The sequence below is a fragment of the Meleagris gallopavo genome, chromosome 4 (genome assembly GCF_000146605.3).
Source record: "Meleagris gallopavo isolate NT-WF06-2002-E0010 breed Aviagen turkey brand Nicholas breeding stock chromosome 4, Turkey_5.1, whole genome shotgun sequence".
In the NCBI taxonomy this organism is placed as follows: Eukaryota; Metazoa; Chordata; class Aves; order Galliformes; family Phasianidae; genus Meleagris; species Meleagris gallopavo.
The window spans coordinates 28,756,527-28,770,234 of NC_015014.2; the positions used below are offsets into that span (position 1 = coordinate 28,756,527).

At 36.0% G+C, this 13,708-nt stretch overlaps 1 protein-coding gene across 1 annotated transcript; it reads right to left on the reverse strand.

Annotated features, from left to right (window-relative positions):
* Nucleotides 1–1,330: 1,330 nt before the first annotated feature.
* SGMS2 (sphingomyelin synthase 2) lies at nt 1,331–13,694 on the reverse strand. The gene is made up of 5 exons (XM_010709805.3): nt 13,038–13,694; nt 12,165–12,282; nt 11,215–11,368; nt 8,600–8,766; nt 1,331–7,782 (listed from the first exon to the last, which is right to left on the reverse strand). The coding sequence occupies exons 1-5, from the start codon at nt 13,490–13,492 to the stop codon at nt 7,579–7,581; spliced, it is 1,098 nt and encodes a 365-aa protein (XP_010708107.1). The 5' UTR covers nt 13,493–13,694; the 3' UTR covers nt 1,331–7,578.
* Between the last annotated feature and the right edge of the window lie 14 nt (nt 13,695–13,708).

A 13,708-nucleotide genomic window follows, 5' to 3' on the forward strand; every position in this document is an offset into this window, starting at 1 on the left:
TATACATGCAGCCATTTATTTCTGCATTTATTTCTACTTATATTGCGCTTTTTAAAAAAATGAAAAAGATAATTTTGTCTGAGGCAACTACTAATTAAAATAAAGTTATATTTCACCATGGCTTAAAACTATTACAGATGACTTCATTCTGTCCCTTTGGCTCTTCCAAATTTCTAGCTTCTAAATCAAGCTCTTAGTGAGGAATTAGTGAGACACAATACAGAGTATTGTACTAGATGTTCCATCTTCACTGGATTATTAATTTCATTGGAAGTAGAAACAAACTAGTCCTGGAACAATCTTTGCATAGACAAGGGAAGTTCTGAAGAACAAATCTTTGAGAAGCCTGTTTATTTCTTCAAGTAACCAAAGTAAATGGTTTGGAAGAACTTTTTCAGTATACAAAAGGTGCAACCTTAGAACAGAACAGGAGTGTCTCAGGTGGCACACTTGCCCAAACAGACTGCTCGCTCACACACCCATACATGACACCCTATCTGTATTTTTGAGCATGCAGAAGTGGAAGATTTCATACTTTCTCACTATTGGATCATACTTATTTCAAAGTTGGGAACTATACTATAGCCTAATCTTAAAGGCATCAGCACTTTTACAACTGTCAGTCAAAAGGGAGCCTTTAACAAGAAATACAGACTTTCATTTCTCTTGGAGAGAAAATGTAGATACTGCTGCCTGAAGACTCAATTTAGAATCATTAGGAAGTGCACTGATCTTTATTATATGCAGCACGAAACCATAACTAAAAAGGGGAAAAAACCTCCAGAAGGCACAAGGAATTTCTCGCCTCAAGAAGAGTTTATGAAGCTGTAAACCAAGAATAACTTGTCTTTCATAATCTCAATAATCATCTTAATTAAGGCTTTCACATTGACTCATAATATCCTACTACAAATTGCCCTGATAATCACATCAGAATTTCACTTTCAAATTTCACTTCTGCTCTTCAGATAAGACTACATGGTTGTCTTCCTTCACAAGCTTATTTTTCAAGAATTTCAGCAGAACTGCATCTACAATAGAGAGTAATCAGCATTTCCTCATCATGCTGTATGAAGCCAGAGAATATTTTTTAAAAATATTAGATCTATACCTTAATCATATCTAACACATCCTTTACATCTTACATCAAGTTTCAAAAGGATAGCTGTCCTAAGCATTTATGAAAATTCAATCTCAGACCAACTTCTACCCTACACACTCCTACCTTCTTCCCACATTTAAAATATTTACAATATTTTGTAGGTTTCATACAAAATAAATAGAAAAGGGTCATATTTTTTTATAAAAAGCATTTAGAGCAAGCTTAAAATATAGAGAAATTGCTTTATTGAAAAAGGTGTCAAAACAGCTCTGATTAGTGTTCACGGGCAATAAGAGAATACCAGCTCTTGATAATTTTTGAGATTATTAGCACCATAGATGGACATAGTTTCTGATTTTTTTTTTTGAAAGATGAATGTGGTCATGTAAGTAATTCCAAGAATTTCATTTCTTTAGTACATACATTGACCATAAAGTTTCAACTTCTACGTGCCAAGTGAGCAAACCACATAGAACAAATTTCTTTGACATTTTCACCAAATTCATGGTCAACAATGCAAGTGATCATGACAGATAGCACCTTTTATGATATAAGCTATAAGATGCTTACATTATTGCTTTTTTTTTTTTAAGTACAGCCAGTGCAATTTTTTTAATATACAGTGAACACAGATTGCAATGTCTTACAAATCACAACACCAGTATCTCATGGCATACAGCAAACTACAACACTGAGTTGTCATCTGCTTAACAAAAAATAGTTGACGTGCTAGGAAACATCATAATGTTCTCAACATTTTACAGTTTAAGAGCCAACTCTTGTTAATTGTGAATAAATCACAAGAAAAGGAGCTCCTGCTGGCAACTATCAGTAAAAACTACAGCACACGAGGCCTAATGTAGTACCAATGTTAAAGAAGTGTTATGCTGTACAGCGTTTGCAAAACTGGACCCCAAAACTGGAAGGAAAAAAGAAAAAGCCCATATATTAGCTCCTTAGCATGCACAAACCACAGCACTCCTGTTTTACCATCTTCAGCTATTAAGCAGGCAATAGCTTTCCCAGCACAGTTTTTTCTCAGGGTGGATGCATAGCTCCAATTAACATTCAAAGCTAGGAATTCAACCTAGGAAAAAATGATGCCAAAAAAGCTGCTGGTTGATGAGAATGAAAACCACACTGCAGCACTGCAGTCGAAAGGAATGTCCTGCTTAAGCCTCTAAAGCTCTCCTCAAAGTCACATGGAAACAGCAAGAACTGCAGCCATCAGAAAATTATTTCTTTTGCTTTCAGGCTTCTGGCTGCAACCCTGATCTCAACAAAACAACCAGACCTCATCTTTATCATACCTCAAACATGCTATCTTAAGTCAGAACCAAAAAAAAAAAACAAAACAAAAAAAAAACCCACTAACATAAAACATCCACAGAGCAAGAATTTCTCAATGCAAGTGATTTCTGACACAAAGAATGTTAGGTTTTGTACCTGAAAGTAATTTCAGTAGTGCAGGTGTGTGTCTGACAAGAATATCTTTTGGCTTTATTGGTAATTTTAGAGCCTTCTTAAATGTCTATTACATTACTCAGCATCAAGCTATTTAGAAAGCAACAGAAGCAGGAGAAGACAGGAACACAGGCAGCCTATGCTACACATAAGCACCATTTTGAATGGCCACAAACTATGAAAAATTAGAATGTAAAACCAACTTCAACAGAAATAAAGAAGCCCTGACGCACTATCCAAGGTGGAAGATGTGATGAAGTTTCAAAATTCTGCTTAAATTCCATATGCATAAAATTCACCAGTGCAGTTACAAGTAAGCAGGGAGATAAAATTCCGCTTTGTATTCTCAGCACTCCTGCTGTCCTCTAACAGAGTTCTAAAATTTGCAGACGCATTGACTTTTAGTGCAACTCACATGCTTGAAATAACACCAGCTCAGATAGTGTTGAATTAGAATTGTCTTTATAACAGTTCCCCTTTTCAGTCCTTTTCCTAAGTTTTCTCTTTTTAATCTATGTTACGTTTTCTAGCTATTATTGCCTTCCACACTGAGCCCTTGGTCTAAGAGGGTCCAAAAAGAACAAGCTAAGATGGCTCAGCCTACTAAGCAGACACAACCTAGTCTTTCCTCCCAGAATGAAGAGAAACCTGTGTTCTGCATCCAATGCTGCATATACAAAGCAGACTACCCCCACACAGGCACACCCCGTGTGCTTCCAATTGCTTAAGATGTCTGTAGTCCAGAATTTTCATTTGTGCTCATTCTCAGCATCTTAGCACTATTACCTTGCACTGGGAAGCATCATAAAGTAACAGAAAAGGCTTAATGTTACTTCAGTGGCACACATTTTCATGTACTCTTGAGCAGTGACAATCATTTGGAAAAATGGTCAACAGAAGTATTTTTCTTCAAGATTCTTCTTTTTTCCCCTCTCTTGAAACTGAACTGTCATCACACTAGTTTTAGTGCCCAGTCTACATTCACTCTTACAGATCATTTTAGCATCGTGCATCTGTAGAAGACTCCTAGCTGAGTTCAAAATGTTAAAGAAAATAAAGATGAGTACAGAACTCTACGCCTGAAGTTAGCCAATAGTAAAAACCAGTTCCAAGCATTTGATCATATCTAATATACTGAGCAAGTATTTAAGATTATACCCTCTGAGTCTTTAAGATAGTTTTAGTAAGAAAAAGCTTAAAGGAACCTTCCCACAAGCTGAAGTGCAAGACTTCACCTTGCATTGAAATGAATGAATCTGATCTCAGAATTGGAAATCATACTTCATGTCTAATGAAATGGGACAAAGAATTTGGTATGGTACCAGACTTTTGTAGGATAAATTGTCTAGCCAGGCACTAACAATGGGTGAAAGTTTGAACAGATTCAGATTTAAGAAACAGATAATGAGATTACTGCAAATCCTCTTAAAAGAATTCTCTCTCATGTCCTAAGATACCCTCTAGTTTCGTCTTTACTAATAGAGCTTTGTTTCTCAGTTACATGAAGGTCTCCAAGGTTTTAAAGTTTTTCCCTCCCCTACTTAAAAAAAAGAAAAGCAAAGTGGGGCTGGGCAGGAAGGAAGAAAACCAACGCTAGAGTTCATAGCAACGTTTAGCACAGCTTTTTGTTACTCCCCCAGCTGCAGCTATCTTTCCAAGAAAACAGCAAAGGAGAATGACTAACAATGATTAACATTTACGTCCACAGGGGAGCGCTAAGCACACAGAAATGTCAGTTCAAAGTGCTTCCAAGTGTGCTTGTCATTTCTGGCTGGCACCTTTTCTTGGAAATAAGCATCTGCAGTACTATCACATAGCAGCTCATTTCTATGTTGGAGTTAACCTTTTAAATCCCAGCTCGGTAATTAAATTTAAAACCAGGATTTCTTAAGTTAGGCCTTCCAGGAAGTCTGATTCGTAAAGGCAGAACACCCAACAGCATTCAAATCACACTGATATGGCACAAGCACAACTGTAGCTTTGTTTTGTTTTTAAAGTGCCTACACAGTTCAACATATAGATGCTCTTCAGTAGAGAGAAGGAAGATTTTATTTAGTCACAGTACAGCTGCAGCTCGTGACATCTGTAAGAGATCATCATAACTCCAGGAAAGATACTTACAAAGACATAACGAAAAACAGTGGACTATAAGCCTATTTGGGCTGTGAAGGCCAAGTGTCTGGTACATTAAGATAATCCAAATATTATTCTGTTTTCACTCACTGTAATCCTTTTCCCCCCTAAGATGAAATCCTATTTTCTACCTCACAGAAACTATATATGATAATCTAAGTTCTTAAAATAACTTTTATTTACCAGCTGTTTTGTATTGATAGACTACTACAGCTGTAAGCATTGTTGAGTAAGTAATTAGTTACCCTACTTCATCACCATATATACATAGGCATAAAAAGTCTTCAAGCACATCTGCGCTATGTTTGCAAGAACAATCTAAAGCTATAAAGATAGTAGAGGAATTCTTTTTTTAAATGTAAAGTAAGCACACACCCTTTTGAGGCATTTGATACAGTGCAGTAAAGTTAAGCACCTAAGGTGAAACTGAGCTAGAACAGTAATCAAGTACTTTGAGCTAGGGCTGTCATTTACTTTCCTTCTGCATTACAACAGAAGTTTCTATCAAATTCAGCAGCAGAATGAAAAGCTCATACTAATCAACAAAAGCAAAATTTTACTTTGTTCCATTTTTCTTCTTCCATGTTTTCCCTCATTGCAACAGGAAAGCCCACCTAATCCTGCATGAAGGAATCCTGGTTGGCAGATACATTACAGAAATCCCACTGAGACACAGCGGTGGCTATGCAATTAGTTATCTACGTTATTCAAGTATTTATTATTCAGCCACCAGATGAATACCACTGCTTAAGCTCCTTACTGGAATGCTTTACCTCACGTTATTTTCAAGGCACAGGTAACAGTAGTGATATCCATTCATGATTTCTAGGAGTATTACTAGAACTGCCTTAAGATTAACATATTTAAGATATCAAAGCCAGTATTCAGCTTCAGAAAATGTCATGCTCTGTGAAGTTACACTGATCTAACACCATCTTGTGAAATGTATAGTCTCTCATTGAATTAATTCATTTGTACTCTTGTGGAAGTGTTTTGATACCAGCCTTTTAGTTACTGAAGTTCTGCCAAGAGCAAGCAAATACACAGCCATGTTTACACACACAAATTCCCGATGCATATTCGAAAATTTTGAACATCTTATTTAAAATAAAAACAAACATGAGCAGAATTTCTTTCTTGCTAAGTTTTTACCAAGGATGTATTGTAAGGAACATGTTTTTTTTATTGTATTGTACTTTGATAACGCACAAAGATTTGAGAAGAACATTAACATTTTTATGTACAACTTAGTTATTGATCCCCTTAACTAAAACAAAATATATATTTGAATAATCTGTATTGCATTTTAATACTTTAACTGCACTATTTTAAAAACAAATTTTCATAAACTATGTTCATACTTGTCACTCAATTCAAGACACTTTTAAAATAAACACTATTTCCTTTATACTAGTATAACTTCAACTCTTAATGCAGCTTTTGCTCTGCTATCAGGCTTAACTTGTAGACTTGGAAAAAAAGAATTAACTGCAGAAATGAATTGGTAAGGATAGTATGTTAGTTTTCTAGTTGGCTTTTGCAACAATACAAAGCAATGGAAAACAACAAGAACCAGGTAGTTGTTAACTGGCATTTTTGTTACGTGTTTACACTGGTAGTTTCTTACATTCTTAGCCAACATGCATATATAGCCATCCTCATTGAACTAAAACCAGGACAAAAAGAAGAATTTGCACTTGGAGTTATACCACAGTGAAATGCAATCCCAAATGGTTTTACATAATAATTCAAGAAATGCTCCTGTTGTAGGCATTTACTTTAGCTTTTTTTTTTTTAATCACAAAAATGCGTCAAAAGGTACAAAAATCAAATTAAATGCAGAACTATGGCTCCCAAGCAAACTTGCTACGTAGTTTCAACAGGAAATAGCTACTAAAAGTTAAAGTTTATTTTAAATACAGTCCCATTCCAGATCCGGTCTCTCAAGCAGGTGACATCAATGGGACTTCTGCCTGAATGAAGAACAGTATGAGCACTCTTGTTCAGTTAAGTAGTTTTGTTTAACTTGTCTACCTTCACATCAGCATGTGCTTCTGTGTGTGTATGCATATACATACACAAACAGTATAGCTACAGACACAAGGCCAAACTGCAGTTAAAGATTTAGACTTTGAAACTGTGCCCTTTTTAAAAAATAAAGTTCTAGGCTCCTTGAGCTCTGATGTTAGCAGCTATTCTTAATTTGCAAAGTCATCAGGTAGCACAACAGTTTAAATATAAAATACTAATAAAAATGTAAAAATTGGTACATCGTAGGATATATTGAAGGTAGTGGTAGCAGTATTTTAGGTCATAAGATAGCCATACCCACAGAAGGTAAAAAAAGTCAAGACTTGCTTCCAAGCTGTACTAGTCACACAAAGGTCTTACCTTCATTAGAAGGATAATGCAACAAACCACTTCCCATAACTGTGTGTTTTTGTGTTTTTTTTTGTTTGTTTTTCTTTTTTTGCATACTTCAATACATGGATATCATGCTTCCGTATTTCAGCATGTTTTGGCCCTTACACTCCAGAACTCTGAGAATGAGATTTTTGGGTGCTTCTGGAGACAAGTGATAGTTAGCAATGAAAGTGTTAATAAGGTCTTTGGCACCTCTATCTCATTTGTAAAGCAAAGTCCTGCTCCATTTTCTTTAAGGAAAAATCCCATCAGCGGTGCATTCTATTAGCACATCACGCTGCACCATGTGATCACAGGAAAATAATATGAAATGGCAATATACATGTCTACAATTTATTTCCAATCAATTGCACAGACGTTTGGTCCACTTCTTCAGTTACAATATAGTCCTCTTGAGAACTTTGGTTACAGCATTAATATTTTGGTAAAAAACAGAGCAGATGCTTTTCTTTTCTTCAGGTAGATTTTTCATTGTCTTCTCCCGTTTTCTGAACCCGTGAATACTTTTTGCATGAAGATTTGAAGCAGCTGGGAGGCCAAGATATTGGCCAGGAGAAGCTGCAAGGAACAGATCCTTGCACGTTCTTCTCAAAGAAATAAAATATTGGATACCACCAAGCTCGAGAGAGAAAATTTGTCTGCGAAGAAACCTTTAGAGTCTGTATGGGCAGAAGCAGGTAAGGAAGAGAAGGACACAGAGACAAGAAGTTTAATTGATTATTGTGTTCTACAGCAGCAACAAAAAAAAAATCTACGTTAGAGTACGTATCTGCAAAGACACATTGCCTTGCAGAAACATGTGAATACATTGCATTTATTCTGAAAAAAGCCGTGAATACTCAGGTAAGATATACATCATAATACAAGCATGTACTGCAAACTAAGCATCTTTAACACAAAGGGCAACTCTAATGCTATGTAGGTTAGGGAGACTACATAGTTTAGAGAGACAAAGCACCCAAGTCTTTTTTGAACAAGCATCCTTTCAAGCACGTAATGTTTTCATTAATGACTAATAGTTGAAAACTAGATTAAAAGGACTTCAGAACTAATATTCTACATTCTTACTTGAAAAGGTTGTTGAAATGTACCTTCTAGTTGATGCTTACAGTAGAACTGCTATGGGAATTATGGTCTAGCTATTTTAGGTTGGTAAGAAATGTTTATCATAAGGTTAGATCAAGAGCTATTCTGCATATCCACAACTGCAATAACAAAAACCATTTTGTTCTTGGAATTTCACTATGTCCAAATATCAAGAACACTTTAAAAACTAACAGTTACAGATCAAAAAGAATATCTTAGAACATGAAATATTTACTTAAATCACAGTAAAAACTAAACTCCTTGCCCAATTTCTTTAAACTTCGATACAGACTCTCTATTTTTACTTTAAAGTTAAGAGTTCATTTTGGCCTCACGGTATAATTAACAAATGCATGCCACACATTGATTCTAAATCTATTTGCCACTCACCTTTTCATTAGCCATTGAGTGGTACCACCAGAAGAGTCGTGTAGTGATATAGTAAGCTATGATGACATCTACAGTGTAATGTTCATGAGCAACAAGGATACAAATGATGCCAGCAGCACTCATCAGCCAGCAAATTAAGTGATACCACCAGAAATGACGTGGTGAATCTGTAATAATAGGGAGGTGAAGGGAGAACAAAAGCAAACATACATGTTACTATAGCAATTCAGTGGGTAAACTGAAAAATGAGATGATTAAAGACTATTGAGTAGTAAAGCATACAGCACAGACAGGTGATGAATAGATGCACTTGTTCTCTAGTTAGCTTCATCTCTTTCCCACAAATCCTAGAAAAACACGCTTATTTTGTTTGCCTATACTTTGACTCTGGTCCTGTTTCTGTCTTCTGTACTTCAAGTAACATATATTCACACCAAATACCTAGAATCAATGTAACCTGTGCAGAGATCACAGATTAAACGGGAAAGAAAAAAATACATCCTTAGTTTAACTCTTAGTTTTAGCTACTTGACTGAGATATCTACTCTGAAACAATACACCGTATGGAGAAGCACAGTATGCAAAGTTAATTTTTAATGAAAGCCTAAGAAGTGAAACTAAAACTATTTTTCAAAACGCATTTAAGCCACTTAATGGCTGAACTCGCCTCCCCTTCTCTACCCATTGCAAAGTATCTTGAGTGTTGCAATGACCATTCATAACCTCTGAGAGGCTAACAGGCTCCATTTCACTCACAGTGGGAAGTTTTGTCAACCCCTCCCTTGTGGTCCAATGGTCAGCCTTGAATTTTACGCAATACTAGCAGACTAGCTACTGATCTGAAACCTATTCAGTAGCACTTCGATAGTCCTGTGCAAAATAGTGCCTACAGAAGGAATTTGCTTTGGTGCATATGCCAAAAATACTAAGTTCTCAAATTCCTCTAAACATTACAAAGCTAAACTCAGTGACTTAAGAAAAAAAGCGAAGCAGCAAAGGATGCAAGGAAGAATGGAGCAAAAAAAAAAAAGTCCCAAACTGAACTAGAAATAAAAACTTAATGCATCTTTTACTGATATGTGTCATGTCAAAAAAATATGCCACTTACATATAGTAAGTAAAATGCAGTTCAGAGCAAATCTGTTTCTTAAGACCTTACTCAGCAGATGTTTTGCTAATTATACAGGAAACAGAAATAAGGAAAACTCTGCATCTCTCACGTACTGAACACGAGTTATAGAGCGCAACTACACAGATAAGCATCCTTAGCACTTAAGCAGCAGTCATGTCATTACAGAGACGTATGAGATACTAGTCTTCCAACCTGTTACGATAAAAGCTAAGAATTATACTGTGCCCCTAACTACTGAGTCATCTGCATTCTTCCTTGTACTAAAGCGTATTGGAACAGCATGAAGCTCCAATTACATCCACAAAACAAAGCAATAAACAAATCAATTCTTAGGCTATTTTCCCAATACTGTTCTGATATTTTTAATGAGTTACATATGCCATTCATCCAGTAACATTCACTTGAAGGCTTAATTGATTAGTTTGATATTCTTATCTTAAACTACTGTTTAAGAACCATCTTGAATCCACAGATTTCAAGACTGCGATGTTAAAACTAGTATTTTTAGGTATTTTTTCCTTAATTTATGCTTTTTTATTGCATAACACTGCAACGTTTCTCCCTTGATGAAGGAATTCAACTGATGCTGGCCAATCATATTTCAGTAAAAATTACATATTACTATCATCCAAGCTAGCATTTGCATAGGTCGGAGCATGACAGTAAGAGAAGATTCCAATCTGTAACACGTAAACTGAAGAGGAAACTCTTCACTACTGCATTTATAAGCAGTCAAGCTCCTAGGACAGAAGTACAGCTTACCGTAGATCAGACTCAAAAGTGCTCAGTTCTCTACAACTGGAATCAACGCTGTGTGTGCAAAGATAATTCTTCACACTCCCCATATCTCACAATACTACACAACAAAAAGGGAAGTCATAACCCCAGTTATGTTTCTTATGTGCTTGCCAAACTCTTACCAAGTTGAAAGGTATAAGAAGAGACTCTAGCGAAAGACATCCAAGGAGTAAAAAAACAACCCTCAGCTTTCCACTGCTTCATATAATTAACTTACTGTATACTTAAAGAAAGAACATTGCTTCTGTATGTACTAAAAGCGTGCAGTGACCATGTAATCAAGCCAAAAAAATCCCCTTCAAACCCACAGCACAGCAGTCAGTCAGCCTTCAATAAGGTTACGCTGCATATTTAACTTCAGTGTTTTGAGCCAAAATTTGCATATCCTGTCAGTGAACAATGAAATGCTAGCTTGCTTCAAAAAAAGTCACTTTTTATAAAACTAGAAGTCAAATGTCTTAGTTAAATTAAGTTCTTAAAGCCCATACTGCTTTATTACATTTATGCTCCATTTTTACTCTGCAAAGTCACAACTTGTTTTCACACATGTAAATGTACAGTTTGTGTACAGTTGATTGATAAATTCTAAAAGGCAACAGTTGTACATGCACTTTTGTCACATGCTTTTTAGTACAACAGATGCAAGCAATGAGAGCGTAAATAGCATAAATATACCATAACTTACACTCTTTGATGAACAGGTAGATCAGTGTTAGTACTACAGTGTGACCACTGAACAGGAAGTCTCCACACAAGATGTGAGATCCAGTTATGGATAGACCACCACCAGATATCAGTCGCAGGATCCTCTGCACCTTTGCCTGAGAATCTCCATTCAACTACACCACCAGAAAAAAAATACAAGAAAAGTTATAATACAGAGTAAGTAACTTAAACTTCTTCCCCAACAATACGTGGAGTTAGGAAGAAAGTGACACACGTATCTCTATTCCCCTCCTGCCTCCCATTTTCAATTTACTAAGTTTAGAATTACTAATGAAGCAACTACATCAGTACATATTCAGATTTAGAGCAGGTTTTTTTTTTTTTGTATAATTGCAATCAGTTCTATTTTTCAAAAAAAAAAAAAGTTAGGCAAACATTCAGTATCACCTAGCCTCCTAAGGATATCTGAAAAGAACAAAGATAAAAGGGATAATCAAGTTGCACAGAATCAGAAAGAAAATATTCATGTGGACAAAAAAAAAAATCCAAAAGAGCTCTCAAGTCTTTCAGATTTTGATTAAACCCTCTTCTTTTAATGGCAAAAAAGTATTTTTGCTAGAAGGGCATTTAAGTCTTCCTTGTCTCTACCCTTCCCACCCCTTGATAAAGTACGCTACAGGCAAAGTAATTTTGCAAGCTATTAGAGAGAAACATTTGAGGAGCTCTACAACAGTGAAATGTAAATTAAGCATCTTCAAATAGATAGAGAATCATAAGAAACAAACATAGCAGATGAAAGAGTTAAGTCAAGTTGTCTCAGTTGAAAATAACAAAATGGATATAGATATATGATGCTATACTTCAGAACTGATGAGACCCTTCCCAGGGCCTCTGACATATTTGCTTTAGTATTTGCTCTAATGAGCCAGGTAAAGATTAAGATAAGAATTAAGAAGCAAAGGCTCCTACCTTTGGCGCACACTGAAAATGCATTCCAGGCACAGGTAAGGTGGTAACATACATAGTAATGCAGCGGTACAGGTACAAAGTTCCTATTATAAAAAAAAACCTGCGTCCCACAATTGATCTGAAAGTGAGGGGAGGAAAAAAAATATTCAATGCAAAGGTCACATGCACAATATATATAACAGTTAGAAAGCTCTAGTTTCACTAGTTTATCTAGTTTAGATAGTTATTTCACTAGAATTACAGAGCAGCTCTATCTCCAGCTCCTTGCCAGATTATTCTCTAAATATCAAAAACTAAGAAATCTTTTTTCTGTTTCAGTCTTGATTTTTACTATATTAAGATATAGCAAATACCATAGGGATCCTACTATACCTATCTAACTAATTTAGGTGTGATGTCAGGTACCGTTTTCCTTGACTCAGTGACCTTTCTTCATCTCACATTTTTAAGTCAAACGTATGTTTATAACATCTATAGCTTGAGCAAATGACAACAATCGTAAAAACATAGTTTAGCTGTAGGAAATAACGGTTTCTTCTCAGATTTAAAAAACGCATCACCATGATTTTCTCTTTGAACATCATCATTTCAATAATCGCACTCTAGAAAACTCAATTCCAAAGTAAATTTGACTAGTATACGTAGGTGTCAAATTCAAATAATGAGATACTACACAGTAAATAGGAAACACCCATATCTCTGTATCCAACATGGACAATGAAACATTTTCTAATTAAGTCATCCCACTGTTAATTTTCTGTCAGCTCTACTCCATAATATTGCTACAGATTCTACCCCAGATTTCTTCTACCCAAATCAAAAGTGAGGAAACAATGTTTGGGAAGCACACAGCAGGTAGAAACAGCTACTTACTTATATCTAAGAAATAACCATTGGAATATCCACAGTCCGACTAGTATCATTCCATTTATTTCTGATACAGAAAAAGCCCATGTCACACGATCAATATAATCAAAAAATTTGTCAGGCAAGGGAGGGCTCCGCTCTTTTGGAGGTACTCTCTCATGGACCACAGTGATCATGACAGTTGTTAAAATCAAGTTGAAGAGAGCATAGACAAAGGCAATGCCTGTTTTCCACCATTCCAGAGGAAATTTGTTCCTGGATTCAGCAGGCATAGCAATCTGGATGTAATCAGGGTATTTCTTTGCCGTTTTTCGCAGGCCATTCGACAAGCCCTTCGGTTTGTTATTGCCATTTTTGTTCTCCTCGCTGACTGAGAGAGTAGGTCGTGTGTATCCATTAGCTGAGTCATTGTTTTGACCCTCCATATGGTCTTCAAGTTTTGCGGTCTCAATAGTATTCATTCCCAAGCTGCAGGGTTAAACCAGGTTTTAAGTGACTGATTCTGAGGAGCTCTTTAAAGCCTCTTACTCCTTGAAGTCCAACGTTCCTGTTCCTAGATGATTTTTGATTACTGGCAAAACTCTTAAAAAGTGTCCATTGTGCCAAAAGATAGTGTAAAGCAAGTTGTGGAGACAAGTCTTTTCCCCCCCGCTATAGCTCTACTACCTGTAAACAAA

Bases quoted from the DNA above. Each gene is read 5' to 3' on its own strand.
- SGMS2 (XM_010709805.3), bottom strand. From the start codon at position 13,492: ATGAATACTATTGAGACCGCAAAACTTGAAGACCATATGGAGGGTCAA. The intron at 11,369-12,164 runs GTAGGAGCCTTT...CTGGTGGTGTAG, and splicing joins ATTTTCAGTGTGCGCCAAAG to TTGAATGGAGATTCTCAGGC. The intron at 8,767-11,214 runs GTAAGTTATGGT...CTATTATTACAG, and splicing joins CTACCTGTTCATCAAAGAGT to ATTCACCACGTCATTTCTGG.